Here is a 26,038-nt window from a genome sequence, read left to right on the forward strand (position 1 = left end):
TTCATAACCCAGAGTGGAATGTGAGAAGTACATGGCACTTCAAGATAATGGGCTTGTCTCCCCTGACCTCTCTGATTATTTTTTGATAATCTAGGGTTCACAGCTTCAATGTTACAGACAATAATAATGTCCTGGGAAATAGGCAAGAAATAAGATATAAAGAACCTGGGTTTCTGAATGCTTGAAAGGAGCAGAATCAGCCACTGACCTAGAATTCTGACTGTTGCATGAGACAGAAATAAACTATCTTGTTTGAGTCATTACTTTTTGTCTTTTTTTGTTTTTAGCAGATGTTGTAGATTGAATTAGGTCCATTTCCCAAATTCATTTGTTGAAATCCTAACCCTCAATATTTCAGAATGTGACCTTATTTGGAAATAAGACTACTGCAGATATAAAGGGGCTTCCCTGATAGCTCAATGGTAAAGAATCTGTCTGCAATGCAGGAGACACAGGGGATGCAGGTTCAATCCCTGGGGAGGGAAGCTTCCCCTGAAGCAGGAAATGACATCCCACTCCAGTATTCTTGCCTGGAAAATTCCATGGATAGAGGAGCCTGGTGGGCTACAGCCCGGGGGGTCGTAAAGAGTCAGACATGACAGAGTGACTGAGCATGCATACATGCAGATATAATTGTTAAGATGAGGTCATGTTAGAGTAAAATGGATTCCTAATCCAAAGTCACTGGTGTCCTTATAAAAAGGGAATATTTAGAGATAGACATGCACACAGGGATACATGCATACCTGTAAAGATGAAAGCAGGTATCTACAAGTCAGGGACATCAAAGAGAGCTAGTAAACCACCAGGTGGGGAGAGAGGCGTGGAATAGACGTTCGCTTATACCTCAGAAGAAACCAACCTCTAGTGCCTTGATTTCAGACTTAGGGTCTCCAGAAGTGGAGGACAACACATTTCTTTTATTTAAGCCATATGTTGACAATTTGTGGTATTTTGTTATAGAAACCCTCATATAGCAAATATGGTTATTGCTATATTGCATATAGCAAATAGGTTATTCATCCTAACACAAAAATTAGTATCAGAAGTGGAGTGTTCTAATTACAAAATAAAAAATTAGTTGCACTAGTCTAGTGACCTGGTGGCAAGGACACGAATATTGCAGACTGCAAAGCTGGTGAACCTTGTTATGTCAAAGAACAATATTTGGTAATGTCATCATCTGGTATAACCTACTGGAAAGGTAGACCATAGGTCTACTGAGTCTGTGTTTCTAGAAATGATTGGGAAGAGTTAGAATGCCACCATAAGTTGACTGCTCCTGGCTGCTTGCAGCAAGGAGTCACAAGAAAGACGTGATCTGACCCAAGAACAAGCCAGTTTTGAAAGTCAGAAATACCACACGATTGGAAGAGCCAACAACTTTCTTTTCTCTCAAACAGTTTAAATAGGGATTTTGCCTCATGCCCAAGGCTGTTATTTCAAATTACCATTAACAGAGAATGACAGAGATATAGGTAGTTCAAGAAACCAAATAATGTAAATTAAATAGACTTAAGAACTTTGGCTAGAAAAGAACACTGAATATGGTTCCTAGCAACTAGAAGTACTAGACCAGATATCTGCTGTTTCTTGAAGGAACTCATTTGCTAAAAAAATCCAAGAGTCTGCAAAACTTTACACCCTTTGAGTTTTTGCCTTTGTGTCTCTTTGTTACAGCAGCTTAACCTGACCTTAACCCAAGTAGCACTTGAATCCTGGTCTCTCTGGTTTCCAGAGCATTTCCTTTTAACCGTGATGTGTTCTTTAGACTTCAGTTAAGTGGCACAAGTTCAGAGATTTTGTTTGTCCCCTGCCAGACTCTTGAAAGAGTGTAAATAGTAACCAACCAATAGAAAAATGTAACAAATGTTCAATAAATATCTGTTGGGAGGATAAAGTAATAAACAAATAAACCAAGAGTGAAATGGAGGAAGAGACTGGGACTGTGCAAGAAAGTTCAGGACAGATGGGTGCTGAATTTGGACATTCAGATGCCACAATGCTGTAGTCACTGAATAAAAACTGGCCTCCTGCTGATGAGGGCCCCCAAGGCGCCCTTTATGTCGCTGTTGCGTAGGCTGTAGATGAAGGGGTTCAGCATAGGGGTGACCACCGTGTACATCACTGCAGCGACTGTGTCCTTCTGGGCTGCATGGGAGGACATGGGGCTGAAATAAACCCCAATGATTGTGCCGTAGAACAGGGACACCACGGAGAGATGAGAGCCACAGGTAGAGAAAGCCTTCCGCTTGCCTCTCGTGGACGGGATCCTTAACACGGCAGCAAAGATGCGTGTGTAGGAGACCAAGATGCCCACAAAGGGGGTGATGATAGGCAGGGCGCCCACAGTGTATACCATTGCATTGTTGAGAAAGGTGTCAGAGCAGGCGAGCTTCAGCAGAGGGCTCAGGTCACAGAAGAAATGGGGGATCCGGTTGTGGGTGCAGAATGAGAGACGGGTCAGTAGTACTGTGTGGGTCAGGGCATTCCCGAAGGCTGCAGTCCAGGACGCTGCCACCAGGAGGCTACAGAGCTGTGGTGTCACAGACATGGCATAGTGTAGAGGGTGACAGATGGCCGCATAGCGGTCATAGGCCATGGCGGTCAGCAGGAAGCTGTCGATGCCAGCGAACCAGATGAAGAAGAACATCTGGGCCAGGCAGCCAGCATAAGGAATCCCTTTGTGTCCTGACACGTGGTTGGCCAGCATCTTGGGGATGGTGGTGGAGGTGAAGCAAATGTCCACGAAGGCCAGATTGGCCAGGAAGAAGTACATGGGCGTGTGGAGCCGGATGTCAGTGGTGATGGCCAGGATAATGGACATGTTCCCCAGTTGCGTGACCAGATACATGCTCAGGAAGAGTATGAACAGCAGCTGCTGTTGCTTGGGGTCCTCCGAGAGGCCCAGGAGCAGGAACTCAGAGACCAGGGTGAGATTTGCCCCAACTTCAGCCATCCTGAATCAATCAGAAAGGAAACAGAGGAGCTGTCCAGGGTCCTGGTCAAGGCCAGCCCCTCCTTCGCACCCTGGATCTTATCCCCTCTCCTTCGTTCAGCCGTTCATCAATTCTTCCCAGTCTCCTGTAACAGAATCCCCCCACCCATGTGCTGGATCATTTCCATCAGTAAACACACCATTCATTCTGCACAGCCCACCTGCAGGGTGTCACCAGCAGCTTGGTGGACAGCTCCTAAGCACACTGACCATCTCTCACCCCTACCACCTGTGTCTCTGTGCACCAAGGCTTTATCTGATCACCGGAGCAGGCTTAACCTGCAGACGGTGTAACGAGGAAGTGCTGGGAGTTGACATCCCAAGAATGACTTTTGGCTAGTGAGGGACTGGGCTTGTTGGGTGAATGTCCCAGCTTCATCCCTTCTGAGTGAGGTAGCTCTGGGGTGTGTTCTCACCAGGATCCCTACTCCTCCACACTTTCCTTCCCCAAACACTCACTGAGTCTTCTGGGATTAATTTCCAAATAAATATTTGCACTCAAGTTCTTGACTCAGAATCTGCTTTGGGGAGAACTCAAATTAAGATGGCTCAGTGGAAAAGAATCCATCTACCAATGCAGGAGCTGCAGGAGATGCGGGTTCAATCCCTGGGTCAGGAAGATCCCCTGGAGGAAGAAATGGCCACCCATTCCAGTATTCTTACTGGGATAATCCCAAGGACAGGAGCCTGGCAGACTACAGTCCATGGGGTCACAAAAAGTCAGACACAATTTAGTGACTGAACAGCAACAACAACTGCAAGCAGTGTGTTGTGTGCTTATAAAATGCTTTGTGCTGTATAAGATGTACCAATTTATCATTATCTTCATTTTTTATATTTATTAATATTGATTTATTTTATTGGAGTACACTTGCTTTACAGCACTGTATCAGTTCCCGCTAGACAAAGAAGTGAATCTGCTATGCATGTGTGCTAAGTCATTTTGGTCGTGTCCAGCTCTTTGTGATGCTATGGACTGTAGCCTACCAGGCTCCTCTGTCCAGGGGATTCTCCAGGTAAGAATACTGGAGTGTCGAGAGGGAGGGGACATATGTATACCTATGGTTGATTCATGCTGATGTTTGGCAGAAACCAACACAATTCCGTAAAGCAATTATCCTTCAATTAAAAAAATAGATAATGTTAAAAAAAAAAAAAAAACACTGGAGTGGGTTGCCATGCCTTCCTCCACAGGATCTTCCCGACCCAGGGATTGAACCTGTGCCTCTTACCTCTCCTGCATTGACAGGTATATTCTTTACCACTAGCAGCACCTGGGGATCAGCTATATGTATACGTATACACCCCTTCCCCCCAGCCTCCCTCCCACTCCCAACCCCCCACCCCATGCCGCCTGTCTGGGTCATTACAGAGAGCTAAGCTGAGCTCCCTGTGTTACACAGCAGCTTCCCACTAGCTAGCTGTTTTCACATGGCTGTGTGTATATGTCAATTCTACTCTCCCAATTTGTCCCATCTTCTCCTTCCCCTCTTGTGCCCACGGATGTGTTCTCTACACCTGCATCTCTATTCCTGCCCTGGAACTAAGCTCACCTGTACCATTTTTCCAGATTCCACATACTTGGGGCAATATCCAACATTTGTTTTTCTCTATTTGACTTACTTCACTCTGTATGACAGACTCTAGAGCCACCCACATCTCTACAAATGACCCACTTCCATTCCTCTTTAGGCTGAGTAAACATTATCTTCGAATTTTGAGGTTGGTCTTGGTTTCAAACAGTTAAGGTTTACTTTGGTTTTTATGGCCTGTGCCCTGTAGTTTTTGTCTAACTCGTAGGTGCCATGTCCTGACGATTATAAAATCAAAAGCTTACAATAAAGTATGAAAAGAAAGCATGCAGAATGAAGAGGCAAAAGTGCTTGGGTAATGTTCTTATGAAATATCACAAACAGTACTCTGCTGTACCTGTGGATGGACAGAGAAGAAATGATATTCCCAGGGAATAGCAGTCTTGGAACATCTGATACTTGCAGAAGTCTGGGCAACCTGGAACAGTTTTGTGACTGTGTAAGACTCACTAGAAACTATAACACTTAATGTATATTTTTAGAATGAAAAACAGTTTTTTAAAAATAAAAATATGGGTAATTGGGACTTGGAGGTCCACTGGCTAGGACACCATGCTTCTAATGCAAGGGGAATGGGCTCAATCCCTGGTCAGGGAACTAAGATGTCCCATGCATGGCAATAAATTAATAAATAAACAAATAAAATTTTTAAAAAGCTAAAAAATAGAAACCAGGGTCTCCTGCATTGCATTGGATTCTTTACCAGCTGATCTATCAGGGAAACCCAGTTTATGGTGCTAAGTTGCTTCAGTTGTGTTCAACTCTCTGAGACCCCATGGACTGTAGCCCACCAGGCTCCTCTGTCCATGGGATTTTCCAGGCAAGAATACTGGGGTGGAGTGGGTTGCCATTTCCTGCTTCAGGGGATATTCCCGACTCAGGGATCGAAACTACATCTCTTGCATCTCCTACATTGGCAAGCAGATTCTTCACCACTGTGTCACCTCAGCCAAAAATGTAAAATAAAAAATTAAATTAGAAAGCAAAACCAAACATGTACTTTTCAGAAAGAAATAGAAAGTATTGAACGTACAAAAGTAAATGATGAAACAGAAATGCAAGGTAATTATAGGAATGAAGAAGTGTGATATGCCATTTGAAAACCAGCAGAATAAATATCGATCCCAGGTATGTGGTGGGGGGAAAAACTCTTAGGAGTTCTACTACTAAATCTTAGGAAAATGAATTCATTGTTTAATGACAAGAGTAAATTTAATCTATTGGATCCTAGAAGTTGGTCAAAGTATATCCATGAAGCTCTATGGAACAAATCTTGATGAAATTAAGGTGATTAAATAAATAGGACAACTAAACCATTCTTAGGCTTCCCTAGTGGCTTAGACTGTAAAGAACCCACTAGCAATGTGAGAGACCTGGGTTCGATCCTCGGGTTGGGACGATCCCCTGGAGCAGGGCATGGCAACTTACTCCAGTAGTCTTGCCTGCAGCATCCCATGGACAGAGGAGCCTGGGGCCCATGGGCTTGCAAAGAGCTGGACACAACTGAACTGCTAGGCTCAGCACAAACCACTCCTGGGACCTAATTGCACCAAGAGGCATTGAATAAAAATCTCAGACAAGGTTATGAGAGGTAGGGCTTTGCTTTTAATTTTAATTCTGTTAGTTTAGTAGAAATTAAGAGAGAACTCAACACCTTTAACAATGCTATTGTCATTAAAAGAAAGGCAAGAATTTTAAAAGCTGCAATAGACCTAGTGGTGATCACCTTCAGGTCTGTCCATCCCTTCTCATTTCTTACCTCATTTGTGCTCATTCTGGTTTCTTTGATGGTCCTTGAATAAACCAGAGATGCTCCTTCCTCAGGGCCTTTGCACTTGCTGTTCCCTCTGCTTAGAACACTCTTTCTCCCAGGATATTCTTATAGCTCTGTTTTCTACTTCTGACCCATATAATAATATTTCCATTAATCAGGAAGGAGGAGCTATAACAAAAGTAAATTAGGTCTTGCCCTTCACATTTCCAGTCCCAAAGAAAGGCAATGCCAAAGAATGCTCAAACTACCGCACAATTGCACTCATCTCACATGTTAGCAAAGTAATGCTCAAAATTCTCCAAGCCAGGCTTCAAGAACCGCGAACTTCCAGATGTTCAAGCTGGTTTAGAAAAGGCAGAGAAACCAGAGAGCAAGTTGCCAACATCTGTTGAATCATTGAAAAAGCAACAGAGTTCCAGAAAAACATCACCTTCTGCTTTATTGACTATGCCAAAGCCTTTGACTGTGTGGATCACAATAAACTGTGGAAAATTCTGAAAGAGATGGGCATACCAGCCACCTTACCTGCCTCCTGAGAAATCTGTGTGCAGGTCAAGAAGCAACAGTTGGAACTGGACATTGAACAACTGACTGGTTCCAAATAGGAAAAGGAGTATGTCAAGGCTGTATATTGTCACCCTGCTTATTTAACTTATATGCAGAGTACATCATGTGAAATGCTGGGCTAGATGAAGCACAAGCTGGAATCAAGATTGCAAGGAGAAATATCCATAACCTCAGATATGCAGATGATACCACCGTTATGGCAGAAAGCAAAGAAGAACTAAAGAGCCTTTTGATGAAAGTGAAAGAGGAGAGTGAAAAAGTAGGCTTAAAACTCAGTGTTCAGAAAACTAAGATCATGGCATCTGGTCCCATCACTTCATGGCAAATAGATGGGGAAACAATGGAAATGATAGACTTTATTTTTGGGGGCTCCAAAAATCACTGCAGATGGTGACTGCAGCCATGAAATTAAAAGATGCTTGCTCCTTGGAAGAAAAGTTATGACCAACCTAGATAGCATATTAAAAAACAGAGACATTACTTTGCCAACAAAGGTCTGTCTAGTCAAAGCTATGGTTTTTCCAGTAGTCATGTATGGATGTGAGAGTTGGACTATAAAGAAAGCTGAGCACTGAAGAATTGATGCTTTTGAACTGTGGTGTTGGAGAAGACTCTTGAGAGTCCCTTGGACTGCAAGGAGATCCAACAAGTCCATCCTAAAGGAGATCAGTCCTGAATATTCATTGGAAGGACTGATGCTGAAGCTGAAATTCCAGTACTTTGGCCATCTGGTGCGAAGAACTGGAAAAGACCATCGGAAAAGACCCTGATGCTGGGAAAGATTGAAGGCAGCAGGAGAAGGGGACGACAGAGGATGAGATGGTTGGATGGCATCACCGACTCGATGGACATGAGTTTGAGCAAGTTCCGGGAGTTGGTGATGGATGGGGAAGCCTGGCGTGCTGCAGTCCATGGGGTTGCAAAGAGTAGGACATGACTGAGTGACTGAACTGACTGACTTCACATTGCACTTTTCTCCCCACAAAGTTTGGAGTAAAATTCCAAATCCTGGTGAAACTGCTAAGGAAAACAATATGCAGTTTCCTCAAATATTAAAAATACAACTAGCATATGATCCAGCGATCCCACTTCTAGTTATAGATCCAAAAGAAATAAAAATGGGACATCAAAGAGATACCTGTATTCTCATGTTTAGTGAAGCATTGTTTACAATACTTGAGATACGGAAACAGTGGATGAATGGATAAAGAAGATGTGGTGTTTTATATATATATATATGTATACATATATATATATATATATGCAATGGAATATTATTCAACGATGAGAAAGAAGGACATCCTGCCATTTGCAACGATATAGATATACCTTGAGAACCTTATGATAAGTGAAATAAGCTGGACAGGGAATGACAAATACTGCATGGTATCATTTGTATGTGGAATCTTAAAAAGAGAAAGTTAAAAAAAAATTCTCAACTTCTGTGAAGTCTAGCTCCTGTTGACCTCCCCTATCTCCACTTGTTCACTGTCTCCCAGCCACACGGGTCTCTTGGTCCAAGACTGGTCCTACCTCAGGACCTTTGCACTTGCTGTTTTCTCTGCCTCAAATGCTCTTCCTGCAGGACTTTGCTCCAGCTTCCGTGAGTCATCTTAAATCCTTCTCTCTCCTGTAGCTCAGCGCAGTGACTGCTCATTCCTCGGTCCTCGGATGACTTGTGTTCTCTGGACCTGGGGAGGGACCTTCTCTCTGAGCGCCTCTGCCTGCTGCCCTGTTTCTCTCCTCTCCTGCCCAGGGAGTCTACATGTCCTGTTTCACTTTTTTTTGTTGATCCGCTGACCACTTGTTGAGCATCTTCACTGAGGCATTCCCCAAGATGTGGCCAGTAATTCTGTGATGGTGACAAAGACGGAGCACCTCTCCCCCCCTGCAGTTCTACCACAGAGGAATTCGTTTGAAGGTGCACTCTAAGACATGCTCAAGGAAGTTTGGAAAGAGATGCATCCATTCATGATAGAGGCACATCCATCAGCTACCATGTTCCCATTTAGTGGGTGCTACTGTAAGTCCCAGGTGGTGCTAGTGGTAAAGAACCCCTCTGCCATTGCGGGAGACAAGAGACGTGGGTTCAACCTCAGGGTCGGGAAGATTCCCTGGAGGGTAGCATGACAATGCACTCCAGTATTCCTGCCTGGAGAACCCCATGGACAGAGGAGCCTGGCAGGCTACAGTCCAAAGTGTTGCAAAGAGTTGAACATGACTGAAGTGATTTAGTACTTAGCACACACTATAAGTCACAGAAACAGAGCAGACGTGGGACAGCTTGCACCAACCTGGATGAATCTGAAAAGCATGAGGAAGCAATCATAGAAGAATCCATGAGGGATATTGCCACATAAATGTAAAGCTTCAAACATGCAGCACAATTCTATATGTTGTTGGTGGACACATCCTGTGTAGTAAAGATGAAAAATGTGCGTGGGAGTGATAAAGACTTGATGTAGGATGTTGGTTATCTCAGAGATGGGGAGAGGGAAGGGGAGAGAGAGAGACAGGCAAGCAGAGAGGGAGAAGAGGGAGGAGGCTAACAAGAACATGGGAGCAGGGAGATGTACGTGGATGCTTCACTTCTTAAGTTGAGTGCTGAATACAGCTGTATTCCGGCATGAGTTATGATCTGTTTTTTTTTTTTTTTTTTTTTGCATGCCTGATACATTATATACAACACACACACACACACACACACACACACCACACATCATGGTCCCCATGTTCAGTTGCTCAGTTGTGTCTGATTCTTTGTAACCCCATGGACTGCAGCCAGCCAGGCCCCTCTGTCCATGGGATTCTCCAGGCAAGACTCCTGGAATGGGTTGCCACTTCCTCCTCCAGGGGATCTTCCTGACTCAGGGATCCAACCTGGGTCTCCTGCGTCTCCTACATTGGTAGGCTGATTCTTCTCTACTGAGCCATCTGGGAAACCCTATCATGGTCCCCACCTATCCTCAAGGAACTCACTAGGAGAGAGAGGCCCCAGATGAGTGGGCAAGTAATGATGGATTCCACCGCGTTCTCTGGTCTAGATCACTGTCTCTTGAACTCCCATCCCAAGGGTCCAGACACACCTCTTGGGTGTCCGTTTCTGCCGAGAGTGCCCAGGTCCCCACAAACCTTGTAGCAAACCCTGCTCCATGTCTACCCTCAGTCCTGTTCTTTCACTGAGCTTAGCAGTGACCTGAGCTTAGCAGTGACCCTGCTGATTACCCAGTCACTTGGGCCAGAGATTTGGGCGGCAGCCAGGTCTCCTTCAACCCCACTCGCGTCAAACTGACAGTTTAAACTGCCCCCCTCTTTTTCCCGACCCCTCCTTTCCTTCCCAGCACCCTACCAGATCCTTATCTTGTCACTGTTAGATTCCAAACCCATCCCTTCTTTGGTTGCTTTGGCTCCAGACTGACTCTTTTGGTTCAATCTCTGCAATGGCCTCTACCAGGATGAGATGACCTGCTTCTCCCTAGCTTAAAATCCTGCACTTGACCCTATCACTCTGCTACCAATAGCTAACAGTTCTTTTAAAAATTTATTTATTTTTGACTGTGCCCTTGCTGCTTGCTGTAAATAGGGTTTCTCTAGCTGCAGTGAACGGGGGCTGTTCTCTACTTTCCGTTCATGGGCTTCTCATTGCTGTGGTTTCCCTTGGGCTCAGAAGTGCTGGTGCATAGGCTTAGCTGCTCTGCAGCATGTGGGATCCTCCTGGATCAGGGATTGAACTCGTGTCTCCTGCATTGGCAGGCGGATTCTTAACCACTGGATCGCCACGGAAGCCCCTTGCTAACATTTCGTGCATGCATGTGTGCTGAGTCGCTTCAGCAGTGTCCCACTCTTTGCGACCCTGTGGACTGTAGCCCACCGGGCTCCTTTGTCCATGGGATTCTCCAGGCAAGAATGCTGGAGTGGGTTGCCATGACCTCCACCAGGAGGTCTTCCCAACCCAGGGCTCGAACCTGGGTCTCCTGTGTCTCCTGCATTGTAGGCAGGTTCTTTACCACTGAGCCACGGGGAAGCCCAGCTAACATTTCTCACATGCTCCTTTTGCACCCAACACCAAGACAAGGAGTTCTACATGCTTCCTCTTGCTTAATCCAAGATAGACACTCTTGTAGGAAGAGGAGGCTTGGAGAGAATAACCCACTACCCAGCATTTCACAGTCTCTCTTGTTCCAAAGCTCTTAAAACTCCGCGATGAAGGACCCAGAAGTTGGAACCTCTTAGCAGGCCTTGTGCACACAGGATGCTTCCTTTATTCCCTAAGTTTTTATTTTGTATTGGAGTATAGTCGATCACAATACTGTGATAGTTTCAAGTGGACAACAAAAGGACTTAGCCAGACTTACACATGTATCCATTCTCTCCCAAACTCTCCTCCCATCCAGGCTGCCATACATTTGCTTCCCATTTTTTTGTACTCATTATCCAGACTAATGAACAGAAGCTCGGAGAGGCAAAGTCACTTTCCCAAGGTCACACAGCAGGCCTGGCTGGAGAGGCACAGCCCCCCATCTTGTAGTTTCTTTTCCTGTCTGCTTCCCTCTCTCCCCACTCACCTGCAGCAGGTGTCTCCTCTGGCTTTGGAGATGCCTGGCAGGAGGTGACACAGCTTTGCTGGGAGAATTTCCTGGGCTGCCTGCCACCTGGAGGGAGGTCTCTGGCCCACAGAAGGGAGCAGGAGAACCCGGCAGAGCTCAATTTACTATTCCATCCTCACACCTCAGGCTCAGTCCCTCGTGTCTTGTTAGGGCACCTGCTAATTGTCCGCTCCACACTCTGTCCCTGCTGGCTTGTCTCTTTGGGAAAGAGGGCGACCACGTCTTGTTCTGGGCTTTTTCTTGTACCCCTGAGCTCAGGATCAAGGTGACTCTGGGCCTCTTTGGGGGAACTCTCTGCAAGTTCTGGGCTCAGAGGACTCCCCCCAGCACTGGGGGACCTGTCTGACCACTAGTATATATCCTTGGCTTCCCACTGCTGGGAACAATGGTTTGCAGATATTATTTCTTTTTTTAAAAAAAAACTTTTAATTTTGTATTGGAGTAAGCCGATTAACAAGGTTGTGATAGCCTCAGGCGAACAGTGAAGGGCCTCAGCCATACATGTGTGTGTATCCATTCTGCCCCAAACCCCCTCATCCAGGCGGCCACAGAAGGTTGAGCAGAGTTCTGTGTGCTGTACTGGTTACCGATTTTAAATATAGCAGTGTGTACTTGTCTATCCCAAACTCCCTAATTATCCCTTTCTCCCACCCTTCCCCCCACTCCCAGCAACTACAAGTTCCCTAAGTTTATTCTCTACGTCCATGAGTCTCTTTCTGTTTTGTAAGTAAGTCCATGCATATCATTTCTTTTTGGATTCCATATATAAGGGATGCCATGTGTTATTTGTCCTTCTCTGCAAACATTACTTCTTAACTGAGGTGAGATTCACATGACATAAAATTAACCGTTAAAAAGTAAACAATTCAGTGACATTTAGCACATTCACAATGTTGGGCGACCACCACCTCTGTTTAGTTCCCAAGCATTTTAACCCTCCTACAAGGGAACTTCATACCTATTAGCAGTCACTCCCCATTTCCCATCCCCCCCAACCTTGAATCCATCTCTATGGATTTACCTATTTTGGACATCTCACATAAATGGAATCGTACAATGTGTGACCTTTTGCAACTGACTTCCTTCATTTACCATAATGTTTTTGGGTTCATCTACCTTACACGTGTGTGCGTGCTCAGTCATGTCCAGCTCTTTGCAACCCCATGGACTGTAGCCTGCCAGGATCCTCTGTCCATGAGACTTCCCAGACAAGAATACTGTAGTGAGTTGCCATTTCCTTCTCCACATCTACATTGTAGCATGTGCCAATGCTTCATTTCTTTTTATGTCTGAAAAATATTGCATTGTATGAATGGACCACACATTGTTTATCCATTCACCAGTTGATGGACAGTTGGGTACTTTCCTCGTTTGGCTACTGTGACTAGTGCTGCTCTGAACTCTGGCTTACAGGCATCTGTTGGAGTCCCTGTTTTCTGTTCTTTTGGGTACATTCATAGAATTAGGATTGCTGGTTCATCTAGCAATTGCTCTCACATTTTGGCTATTGTAAATAATGCTGCTGTGAACATGAGCATACACATATCTCTTCAAGACATTGCTTTAACTTCCTTTGTATGTATATATATATATATATATATATGTGTGTGTGTGTGTGTGTGTGTGTGTGTGTACACAACACACTCATAAGTGGAATTGCTGGGTCATATGGTAATTCTATTTTTAATTTTGTATGCCACAGTGGCTGTACCAATTTCTATTTCCACTGACTGTGCACAAGAGTTCCAATTTCTTCCTATCCTCACTAACACTCATTTGTCTTTTTTTTTTTTTATTACAGCCACCCTAATGGGTGGTATGAAATGGTGTCTCATTGTGGTTGTGACTTGCATTTCCCTGATGCATAATCACTTTGACCATCTTTTATATTCCAAATAATTTTGAACTTGCATATCTTTTGATAAACTATATTTGAGCACATAACCCCCACTATGTGTACATTTATTTAAAAACTAGTAGCATTATCAACATTGTAAATTTAAGTGAAAAGGGGAAGCTATTAGAATGAAACTCTTGGTTGCTTCAAACCACCCTGACAGTAATACTGCGTGCCTGCTAAGTCGCTTCAGTCATGACTGACTCTTTGCAAAGGTATGGAGTATAGCCTGCCAGGCTCCTCTCTCCGTGGGATTCTCTAGGCAAGAATACTGGCCTGGGTTGCTACGTCCTCCTCTAGGGGATCTTCCAGACCCATGGACTGAACCCATGTCTCATGACTCCTGCATTGGCAAGCATGTTCTTTACCACCAGTGCCACCTGGGAAGCCCAACAATAACACTAATATTAGCTAATACTTCAAGGTATCCTGGGACAAAGTTCATTATTAAGGGTCATGGATAGGAACCTTTATTACTAATATGCTTTTTGACAATTGGAAAATGTCTGACTGTTTCTGATCGCTACTGGTTTCTTTGTCATTGCTTTTCCTCCTCACAACTTGTCTAACGTAGAGGGCAGACATTTCAGGAGTCGATGAGTCTCTGCCCACATTTTTGGGCTGGCATTAGGGTCAACCTGTGTTCTTTTATGTCACAGGAATTATTTTTGATGATTGATTGAGATAAAAATGGATAATACAAACTATAGGTCTACCTGTTTGGGCACATGGAAACTGTGTTATGCACACCAAAATAGGCTGAAAGCTAGAATCACTCTAGTAAAAATAAAAAATGTTAGTAAAGTACATATTATTTTTATTTTTTTAAACCTTTTTATTTTGAAATCATTTTAGACCCACATGAAAGTTGAAAACATAACACAGAGAGGTCCTGTGTATCCTTCACTCAGCTTCCTCCAATAAAGCTTTTTACATTTATATCATTATATATATATACATTGGAGGAGGAAATGGCAGCCCACTCCAGTATTCTTGATTGGGAAATCCTATGGATGTAGGAGCCTGGGGAGCTACAGTCCATGGGGTCACAAAGAGTTGGACACAACTTAGCAACTAAAACAATAACCACAATATATGTTCACATATAATGAATTTAAATATAATAATGCATTATATACTTACATATAAATATTGTGTGTAGTTACATGATTATAGGCAGTTATAAAAATCGGGACATTGACATTGACACTATTAATTAACTAAAGACCTTATTTGGAATCCACCAGTTTTAATATTCATTCAACTGCTTTGAAATGCTCTGTGAAATTTTGTCACTTGTGTACATTCAAGTCCACCACCACACTCAGGACACAGGACTGTTCCATCATCCAAAGGAACTCCCTCATGCTGCCCGTTTGTAATCAACACTCCCACACTTTCCTAACCCTTGGCAACCATAATCTGGCAATCATAACCCCCACAATTTTGTCATTTTGAGAATGTTATGTAAATAATATTGTACAGACTTGTGACCTTTGAGGTTGGTTTCTTCTACTCATCAAATACCCTAGAGAATCATCCAGGTCATTACACGTTATCAGTAGTTTGATCTTTTTTAATGGCAAGTAGCATTTCATTGTGTGGATGAACAGCTGTTTGTTGGAGGACATTTAAGTTGTTTCCAGCTTTTGGCTATTACAAATAAAGCTGCTCTGAATATTCATAAGCACAAGCTTTCATTTCTTCAGGGTAAAGACCTAGGATTAAGATTATTGGGTTATATGGTAGATGTAAGTTTATAAGAAACTGTCAAACTCTTTTCCAAACCATTTTGCATTCCCACCAGTAACCTATGAGATTTCTGATTATTCTGCATCCTTGTTAACACTGTCAGTGTTTCATTTTAACCATTCTGATAGGTGTGTAATGGCATTTCATCGTGACTTCAATTTGCATTTACCTAATGACTAACGATGTTGTACTTCTTCTCATTTCCTTCTTTGTGGATTGTCTTTGGTGACACGTACAGGTGTTCAAGTCTTTGTCCTTTCTCTAATAATTATTATTTAAAAAGTTTTTGGAAGGTAAAAATGAATGCAAAATGAAAGATCTTCATTTCTTTTACATTCTGGACCACTATACAGCATAATTCATCCTGCATTTGCAGGAATTCTTGCAATCGGAGCACTCCTAACCCACTTTCCAACTTAGTGACATTTTGTAGGAATGTTAAGAATGTGAAGCTGCTCAGTTGTGTCTGACTCTTTGCGACCCCATTGACTGTAGCCTGCCAGGCTCCTCTGTCCATGGGATTTTCCAGGCAAGAATACTGGAGTGGGTTGCCATTTCCTTCTCCAGGGGAATCTTCCCAACCCAGGGGTCGAAACGGTTCTCCCACACTGCAGGCAGACTCTACCGTCTGAGCCACCGGGAAAGCCCTGGTGTTAAAGACAACAATGGATGAGATCGATGTCCTATGAGTTTAAGAAGACAATTAATTCAAATATTTATTGATTTTGTTTTGTTCAGCTTGCTTTTATGTTTCCCATCATCAGACTGTGGTTTTTAATTTTGTCTTTCCGGGTCTTCTAGAAAACCTACTGGCGCGGTGTTGTACTGGCGCCCCCGAGCGTCCGAACTGGGAAATACGCTTTGTGAGGGTGTAGATCTCCCCTGCATAATGCGGCTGAAAAGTCAACCTAAAGCCATGGTGTATGGATGTGAGAGTTGGACTATAAAGAAAGCTGAGCGCCGAAGAATTGATGCTTTTGAACTGTGGTGTTGGAGAAGACTCTTGAGAGTCCCTTGAACTGCAAGGAGATCCAACCAGTCAGTCCTAAAGGAAATCAGTCCTGAATATTCATTAGAAGCACTGATGCTGAAGCTGAAACTCCAATACTTTGGCCACCTGATGTGAAGAACTGACTCATTGGAAAAGACCCTGATGCTGGGCAAGATTGAAGGCGGGAGGAGAAGGGGACGACAGAGGTTGAGATGGTTGGTTGAAATAATCGACTGGATGGACATGAGTTTGAGCAAACTCTGGTACTTGGTGATGGACAGGGAAGTCTGGTGTGCTGCAGTCCATGGGGTCGCCAAGAGTCGGACACGACTGAGCGACTGAACTGAACTGAACTGTGCTAAACAGCCATGATGACCTCCCAGTTCCCCCACTCTTCTCACAGTTGTCCTATCTCCATGAAACCCAAACTCTGACTAGAAGCAAGTGTCCTTCTTTCCCAATACAGCATTCCCTTCACACCCCTTTCTGCCTTTGTGCCTGATGTTCCCTCTTCATTTTTTATTTAATTTTTAAACTACCTAGCTATCATCAATATATGAGAAACCACACAAATTTGGAGTGAACAGTCAGATAAGTTTTGATGTACGATTACATCTATTAAATGATCATTTAAAAATAATAATTGCTTAAAATAATAACTTGATAGATAACATATAAATAATATAAAATTAAAATAATTGCAAACTTACAGAAGATTTGCAAGAATATTACCCAGAACTTCTCTGCATTTTTTCCCCCAGTTTCACCAGTTGTTAGTCTTTTTTCCCCCACTTTTTCAAATTGCTCCTTCTCTCACTATATATATAATTATATATATATATATGTTATATATATATACGTATAATAGGGAAAGTTTAAGATATAACACTCCTTAATCCCTAAATACTTTTACTGTGTATTTCCTAAGAACAAGCGTATTCTCTCAAAAACTACAATAAATTTATCAAGTACAGATAACTAATCATTGACACAGTTTTATTTTCTAATAGATAATCTAGACTTCAGTGTCTCCAACTGTCTCCCAAATGTCTATATATTTTTTTCTGTTGCCACATGATAGAAGAATGATTTATTAGAACATATTCCATGACAAATCATATAAAATGTCTATAATTTATAACAATATTTTTTCTCATTGATCCAAGTCCAGCTCAGGTGCATCTAATTGTCATGTTTCTTTCATTTCCTTTCATCCGAACCTTTTCTTGGTTCCCCAGCTTTTCTTGGTCTTTCATGACATTGAACATTTAAAAATATTTTTAATTTTTTATTATATAACTTTTTAATGGATACAAACATTGAGAGTTTAACAATGAACTTTAATATGTTTATCACCCAAATTCAATAGTTCTCAAAATTTTAGGAATACTTTTGAGTATATTTGGACCCATCTGGACAATCTAGGATAATCTCTTTATTTTAAATTCAGCTGGTTAGCAAGCAATCCCATCTGCAATCTTAATTCCTCTTTGTCATATAACCTACGTCTTCACAGGGTTTGAGGATTACAATGTGGGCCTGTTGGAGGAGGGTTGTTATTCTGCTTATCCAAGACTCAGAGACTCTATAGAGTCTGATACCATGCTGTTTTTTTATTTCTAGAGTCACCCCCAAACTCGTTACTGAAACACAGAAACTAAATAGGTATGACTAGCAAGAGATATTTTACTGAAGTGTCTGATCCTGGAAGAAGATGGTTTCACATCAAAATAGCCATAAACTTCTGCTAATATATGTTATAGAAACCTGGGGGTATATGACTGGGGAACAATTCTAAATGTTTTATATCAAGGAAGAGAGAAAGTAATGTTGGATGAATCTGCATTTATTTATATGAATGCAATTATCAGAACTGCTTCATGGATCACAGCCTTGTCATGGCAAAGGGGATTGCATTAACTCAGTGGAGCTATGAGCCAGGCCATGCAGGACTGCTCAAGATGGGCAGGTCACAGTGAAGAGTTCTGACAAGACTTGGTCCACTGGAGGAGGAAATGACAACCTGGTGCTTTCAAATTGTGGTTCTGGAGAAGACCCTTGACAGTCCCTTGGATTGCAAGGAGATGAAATCAGTCAATCCTAAAGGAAATCAACCCTGAATATTCATTGGAAGGATTGTTGCTGAAGCTCCAATACTTTAGCCAGCTGACTCATTAGAAAAGACCCAGAGGCTGGGAAAGATTGAAGGCAAAAGGAGAAGGGAGTGGCAGACGATGAGATGGTTGGATAACATCACCGACTCAATGGACATGAATTTGAGCAAAATCCAGGAGACAGTGGAGGACAGAGGAGCCTGGTGTGCTGCAGTCCATGGGGTCGCAAAGAGTTGGATACAAAGAGTTGGATAGCGACTGAACAACAATAGCAACAACAATGATTAGAAACCCTGAGTTCAAGTAGCCAAGAATTTTCTAATAGTTTGGGTAACAGAAACTTGGACACCACTGTGATGTACATTTAATAAGATTGAAATTCAGGAACTTGATATGACATAAAGGCGAGAATCAAAGAGCATAGGGAAACAGGAGAGTTAAAGTATGTTTATTATGTGCAATTCTTCCACTTCTCATCATTGCCCTAAACCCCCAAGAGGTTTCAGAGAACACCCCTTCCATTAGGAATTGAGAAATGACTTGGTAATGATGGCACGAGCATCTTTGAAAAAGTCTACAGGCTGGGAATATACTTTTGACAAAGGAGGCAAGTATATACAGTGGAAAAAAGACAACCTCTTTAACAAGTGGCGCTGGGAAAACTGGTCAACCACTTGTAAAAGAATGAAACTAGAACACTTTCTAACACCATACACAAAAATAAACTCAAAATGGATTAAAGATCTAAATGTAAGACCAGAAACTATAAAACTCCTAGAGGAGAACATAGGCAAAACACTCTCCGACATAAATCATAGCAGGATCCTCTATGACCCACCTCCCAGAATATTGGAAATAAAAGCAAAAATAAACAAATGGGACCTAATGAAACTTAAAAGCTTTTGCACAACAAAGGAAACTATAAGCAAGGTGAAAAGACAGCCCTCAGATTGGGAGAAAATAATAGCAAATGAAGCAACAGACAAAGGATTAATCTCAAAAATATACAAGCAACTCCGGCAGCTCAATTCCAGAAAAATAAATGACCCAATCAAAAAATGGGCCAAAGAACTAAACAGACATTTCTCCAAAGAAGACATACAGATGGCTTACAAACACATGAAAAGATGCTCAACATCACTCATTATCAGAGAAATGCAAATCAAAACCACAATGGGGTACCATTACACGCCAGTCAGGATGGCTGCTATCCAAAAGTCTACAAGCAATAAATGCTGGAGAGGGTGTGGAGAAAAGGGAACCCTCTTACACTGTTGGTGGGAATGCAAACTAGTACAGCCACTATGGAGAACAGTGTGGAGATTTCTTAAAAAACTGGAAATAGAACTGCCATATGACCCAGCAATCCCACTCCTGGGCATACACACCAAGGAAACCAGATCTGAAAGAGACACGTGCACCCCAATGTTCATCGCAGCACTGTTTATAGTAGCCAGGACATGGAAGCAACCTAGATGTCCATCAGCAGACGAATGGATAAGGAAGCTGTGGTACATATACACCATGGAATATTACTCAGCCATTAAAAAGAATTCATTTGAATCAGTTCTAATGAAATGGATGAAACTGGAGCCCATTATACAGAGTGAAGTAAGCCAGAAAGATAAAGAACAATACAGTATACTAACACATATATACAGAATTTAGAAAGATGGTAACGATAACCCTATATGCAAAACAGAAAAAGAGACACAGATGTGCAGAACAGACTTTTGGACTCTGTGGGAGAAGGCGAGGGTGGGATGTTTCAAGAGAACAGCATCAAAACATGTATATTATCTATAGTGAAACAGATCACCAGCCCAGGTCGGATGCATGAGACAAGTGCTCAGGCCTGGTGCACTGGGAGACCCAGAGGGATCGGGTAGAGAGGGAGGTGGGAGGTGGGATCAGGATGGGGAATACATGTAAACCCATGGCTGATTCATGTCAATGTATGACAAAACCACTACAATATTGTAAAGTAATTAGCCTCCAACTAATAAAAATAAATGGAAAAAAAAAGGAAAAAAAAGAAAAAAGGGATTATTGATTTTAATGCTGTATTAATATTTAATACATTAATAATGTTGTATAAATATAAATATTTCCTCCACATAGAATACATTTAGAACTGCATTAGACAGTGTCATAATTTTTGCATCAGCCATCAAACATAATTTAGGTGACTCATGGAGAGAAGGAAAGTATATTTATTTACTCATATTATTTTACCAGGTTCTTTATTTTTGAGGTTCCAAGGTTCCTTTAAAAAAATCATTTCCAGGGACTTCCCTGGTGGTGTGGTGGTTAAGAATTTGCCTTTCAGTGCAGGGGACACGGGTTTGATCCCTGGTCAGGGGACTAAAAGCCCATATGATGTGGGCCAACTAAGCCTGTGCACTGCAGCTAGAGAAGTCAGATGTTGCAGTGAAGACCCAGTGCAGCCAACCCCCCGCCCCCCCCAAACCTCATTTTCTTGGTTTGTTCATCTACACATTTTCTTTTTTTTAATTGATTTTTAATTGATTTTTGGCCACAGTAGGTCTTTGTTGCTGCACATGGGCCTTCTCTAGCGGTGGTGCACATTGCTGGGGGCCTCTCGTTGCAGAAGGCTCTAGGGTGCTCGGACTTTAGTAGCTGCAGCACGTGGGCTCAGTAGTTGTGGCGTGTGGGCTTAGTTTCCCCGAGGTGTGTGGGATCTTCTTGGACCAGGGATCGAACTCGTGTCCCCTGCATTGGCAGGCACATTCTTAACCACTAGACCACCAGAGAAGTCCTACACGTTTTCTAATTTTCTCTTCTCTAGGCTGGGGAAGCAGGGAACAACAGCCATCATAATATTGCTACAGTTTATTGTGCGTTTTATGTGTGCTAAACAGTGTTAGGGACTTTTACATCTGATCTCTAACTTTAGAGCTTTTATACAAATGCACACAAATGAGGAGACAGGAAGCTCTAGGAATATCAGTAACTTAAGAAAACTACAATGATTAGAATCATAATTAAAGTTAAGAATTGATGCCCTAAGTGAAACTTGGGAATTCTTTTTTTTTTTTTTTTAATTCTATCTATTAGAAGTTTGCACGATTCTCATTACAAAGACCTTGCAGCATCTATCTTTTTGAAAATTGAAGTATAGTTGATTTAAAATGTTGTGTTAATTTCTGCTGTACAACAAAGTGATCCAGTTATACATGTATGTATATTCTTTCCTTTTTATATTCTTTTCCTTTGTGATTTATCTCAGGATATTGAATGTAGTTCCCTGTGCTAAACAATATCTTTTTGTTTATTCATTATATAGATGGTGACTGCAGCCATGAAATTAAAAGATGCTTACTCCTTGGAAGGAAAGTTATGACTAACCTAGACAGCGTATTAAAAAGCAGAGACATTACTTTGCCAACAAAGGTCCTTCTGGTCAAGGCTATGGTTTTTCCAGTGGTCATATATGTATGTGAAAGTTGGACTGTGAAGAAAGCTGAGCGCCAAAAAATTGATGCTTTTGAATTGTGGTGTTGGAGAAGACTCTTGAGAGTCCCTTGGACTGCAAGGAGATCCAACCAGTCCATCCTAAAGGAGATCAGTCCTGGGTGTTCATTGGAAGGACTGATGCAGAAGCTGAAACTCCAATACTTTGGCCACTTCATGTGAAGAGTTGACTCTTGGAAAAGACCCTGATGCTGGGAGGGATTGTGGGCAGGAGAAGAAGAGGACAACAGAGGATGAGATGGCTGGATTGCATCACCGACTCAATGGGCATGCGTTTGATTAAACTCTGGGAGTTGGTGATGGACAGGGAGGCCTGGCATTCTGCGATTCATGGGGTCGCAAAGAGTCGGACACGAACTGAGTGACTGAACTGAACTGAACTATATAGGTAATAGTGTGCATCTGCTAACCCTAAACTCCCTGTCTGTCCTTCCCCTCCACCCTCCTTGGCAAGAAATCTGTTCTCTATATCTGGGAGCCTGTTTCTGTTTTGTAGATAGGTTCATTTGTGTCATGTTTTAGATTCCACATATAAGTGATATCAGATGATATTTGTCTTTCTCTTTGTGACTTACTTCATTTAGTATGATATTCTATAGTTCCGTCCATGATGCTGCAAATAGCATTATTTCGTTAGTTTTTAGGTCTGAGTAGTATTCTGTTGTGTGAATGTACCACATCTTCTTTATCCATTCATCTGTTGATGCGCATTTAGATTTCTTCCATGTCTTGGCTATTGTGAACAGCGCTGCTGTGAACATAGGGGTGTGTGTATTTTTTTGAGTCATAATTTTTTCTGGATACATGCTGAGGAGTGGGATTGCTGGGTCATATGGTAATTCGTTTAGTTTTCTGAGGAGCCTCCATGCTGTTTTCCACAGTGGAGGAGCATCTATCTTAAACCTTAGCAGTATTTTATATTTTAATTTTTTTTGGGTGCAAACAAGTGGGGTTGGTACTCTTTGATGAGTGTACTCAGATAAAGTACTCTGTCTAAACGCACCTCTGTGGATACTCGTGCTCAGCATGCACAAACAAGCGTGTATTTTCCTTCATGTTCAGAGAACTTCCTTTCCATATTCTTTTAGAACAGATCTGCTAGAGATACATTTTCTTAGTTTTCCTTCATCCGAGAATATCTTCATTTCCCTTTCATTTCTAAAGGATATTTTGTTGAACTGGCAATTCTTTTCTCTCAGCATCTGAACAAATACTGTGCCATTTCCTTCTGGCTTCATGGTTTCTGATGAATAAACCACTGTCTCCCATTGCTTTCCCCCTATAGATAAGGCATAATTATTCTGACTAGTCTCAAGATTTTTTTCTTTGTCTGTAGTTTCCAGAAATTTAATTATGATGTATCTTGGCTTGGATTGCTATAGATTTATTCTGCTTAGGGTTCACTGAGCTTCAATTTCCAGGCTTTCTCTCTTGCCATATTTGGGAAGATGTTAGCTGTTATTTCCTCAAGTACTTTTTTTAGTCTTGTTGGACTAAAATCTGGCAGACCCCAGAACTCTGGCTCTTTCTTCATGCTTCCAACTGTTCTACTTCATTCCCCACTTAGCTGGCAGGTGAGCTATGATGCCAGGCACTAAGCCAAGGATAGAATATATTTCTTGGCTCTTTGGATTTGGAGGTATCTGTTGGGTGGCAAGCCGGGCTACAGGGAGAATGGGGTCTGGAGGCTTTGAAGGATGGGGAAATGGGTCTGAGGGCTCCCAGGAAAGACTTTTAACATTTATACCTCAATCCCTGTATGCCAGACTTAGCCCAAAATGTCTTGTTAGGGATCCAGATGGCAAATAATTTTTTCCCCAAAGGGAACCACTCCTGGATGTAGCAGCTTGGGGAAAGAGAACAACACCCAGCATTTCTTTCTTTTTCCTTCTCCTTCACTTCTGCAAGGCCTGGCATAGCGAGAGACGTCTATCTCCAAGGCACATATCTTGGGGAGAACATGCCTCAAGTGCCCTAGAAATGGCAGAATTCAGTTGGTGCTTCTGGGTTAATGGTGGTAAGTTAATGGTGCCCATCTCTTGCTCAAGATCCCACCATGGCTCCCATCCCTAGATATGGCCACTATAATTTTTTGACACAGATTTTACAAGTAAAAGCATGTGAACCATATATCTATGCTTACCCATAAATTATGTATCTCTACTACAGGGGTTGATAGAGAATGAGATGGTTCGATTGCATCACTGAATCAATGGACATGAGTCTGAGCAAACTGTGGAAGATAGCAAAGGACAGGGAAGCCTGGCGTGCTGCAATCCGTGAGTTCGCAAAGAGTGGGACACAACTGAAGCAACTTAGCTCACACACATGTACACTGTGAAATGATTATTACAAGCAAGTTAAGTAACACAGTCATCACTTCACGTAGCTATCTTTTTCTTTTTTTCCCGTGGTGAGAATGCTTAAGACCTATTCTCTTAGCAAATCACAGGTATAATATAGTCGTACTTACTGCAGTCACCATGCTATATGTTAGATCCTTGGAACTTATTTGTCTTACAACTGAAAGTTGCACCTTTTAACCAACATTTCCTCTTTCTTTGCCTTCCAATCTGGCAACCACCATTTTACTCTGTTTCAATAAATTTGATATTTTTAAGTTTCACAAATGATTGAAATCTTACAGTATTTATCTTTCTTGTGTGCAGGTTTTTATATGAGTAGGTGCAATGACATTTTTATAGATAGCAAAGCCAACAATGAGTGAAGTTGATGTAACATTTCACTTGGTTGTCATTTCTTTAAACATTTATTGATTTCAATTTTGTGGGTTTCCATTTGTGCTTTGGGACAAAACTCTGCTTCATTTTTTTTTTTTTTAATCCCTTGATTGCAATTACTTTCAGATTCTCCTGGGAAGTTTCAGAGTAGGGGCAGGCACTGCCCAGCTTTGATTCTTGAGGAAAGAAATAGCTGGGCCTGGCTCAATGCCCAGTGGTGAAATATGCCCCAGAGAGTCTTCCTAAATGACCTAGGGTACTTGATTTTTGAAACACTATCACCCCCAAGCCATTTGGAATACATGCCACAGAAGAGTTGGGCATCAATGTAAATGGGGTTGTGCTGAGTTGCTCAGTCATGTCTGACTCTTTGCAACCCTTTGGAGTGTAGCTCTACTGGCTCCTCTGTCCATGGGATTTTTCAGGCAAAAGTACTGGAGTGGGTTTCCCTTTCCATCCTCCAGGGGCATCTTCCTGACTTGACTCAGGGATTGAACGTGCATCTCCTGTGTCTCCTGCATTGCAGGCGGGTCCTTTACCAGTTGAGCTATCAGGGGAGCCCAAGTGGGACTGAAGAACAAATTTATCTGCTGTGTTTGAAAGACACCTCAGTGATGGTTTCAACCACTGCAGCTTGTCTCGCGGCCACCTCATCCTCACGCCCTCCCTGTGAGGCTCCAGACGCTTTGAACGGAGACTTTGTCCAAGCACCAATGTGTTATTTCATTTTATGGTTCTTTGTCTTTGACCTGCCATTCCTACTGTCCTTTCTTCCATCCTTCAATTATTTTTTCTTTCTTTCTTTCTTTTTTTCATTTATTTTTATTAGTTGGAGGCTAATTACTTTACAATATTGTAGTGGGTTTTGTCATACATTGACATGAATCAGCCATGGATTTACATGTATTCCCCATCCTGATCCCCCCTCCCACCTCCTTCTCTACCCGATCCCTCTGGGTCTCCCAGTGCACCAGGCCCGAGCACTTGTCTCATGCATCCAACCTGGGCTGGTGATCTGTCTCACGGTAGATAAATACATGTTTTGATGCTGTTCTCTCGAAACATCCCACCCTCGCCCTCTCCCACAGAGTTCCTTCAATTTTTTAAGGTATCGTTTATATACATAAAATGCTCTGAACTTAAGCTTGCTAAAATTAGACAAATGTATTTATCTATGTTATTACCCAAATCAAGATACAGAACATTCCCATTGCCCCAGAAGCCTCTCTCTTGCTCTCTTTCCAGGTAAGCCCATCCTACCATCACCAGAACAACCACTATTATGGTTTTTACCATTGTAGATCAGAATTTTGATTTTTTTGGGAAACTTCAATAAATTGAATGGTTGTGTACTCTTTTGTGTCTGGTTTCTTTCAAAGTCTAGCCACTTTGTTGAAAAGACTTTCCTATCCCTTAACTATAGAGCTTTTGTAGAAGACCAATTGACTATACATGCATGGGGCTATCTCTGGATTCTCTATTCTATTTTTAAAAATTGATTTGTTTATTC

The 26,038-nt window shown here is 42.2% G+C and overlaps 1 protein-coding gene across 1 annotated transcript; it reads right to left on the reverse strand.

Annotated features, from left to right (window-relative positions):
• Positions 1-2,011: 2,011 nt before the first annotated feature.
• LOC133061560 (olfactory receptor 1361-like) lies at positions 2,012-2,959 on the reverse strand. The gene has a single exon (XM_061149534.1). It carries the CDS (start codon positions 2,957-2,959, stop codon positions 2,012-2,014), a length of 948 nt encoding a protein of 315 aa, XP_061005517.1.
• Positions 2,960-26,038: the final 23,079 nt, after the last annotated feature.

The sequence above is a fragment of the Dama dama genome, chromosome 9, assembly GCF_033118175.1.
Source record: "Dama dama isolate Ldn47 chromosome 9, ASM3311817v1, whole genome shotgun sequence".
Classification (NCBI taxonomy): domain Eukaryota; kingdom Metazoa; phylum Chordata; class Mammalia; order Artiodactyla; family Cervidae; genus Dama; species Dama dama.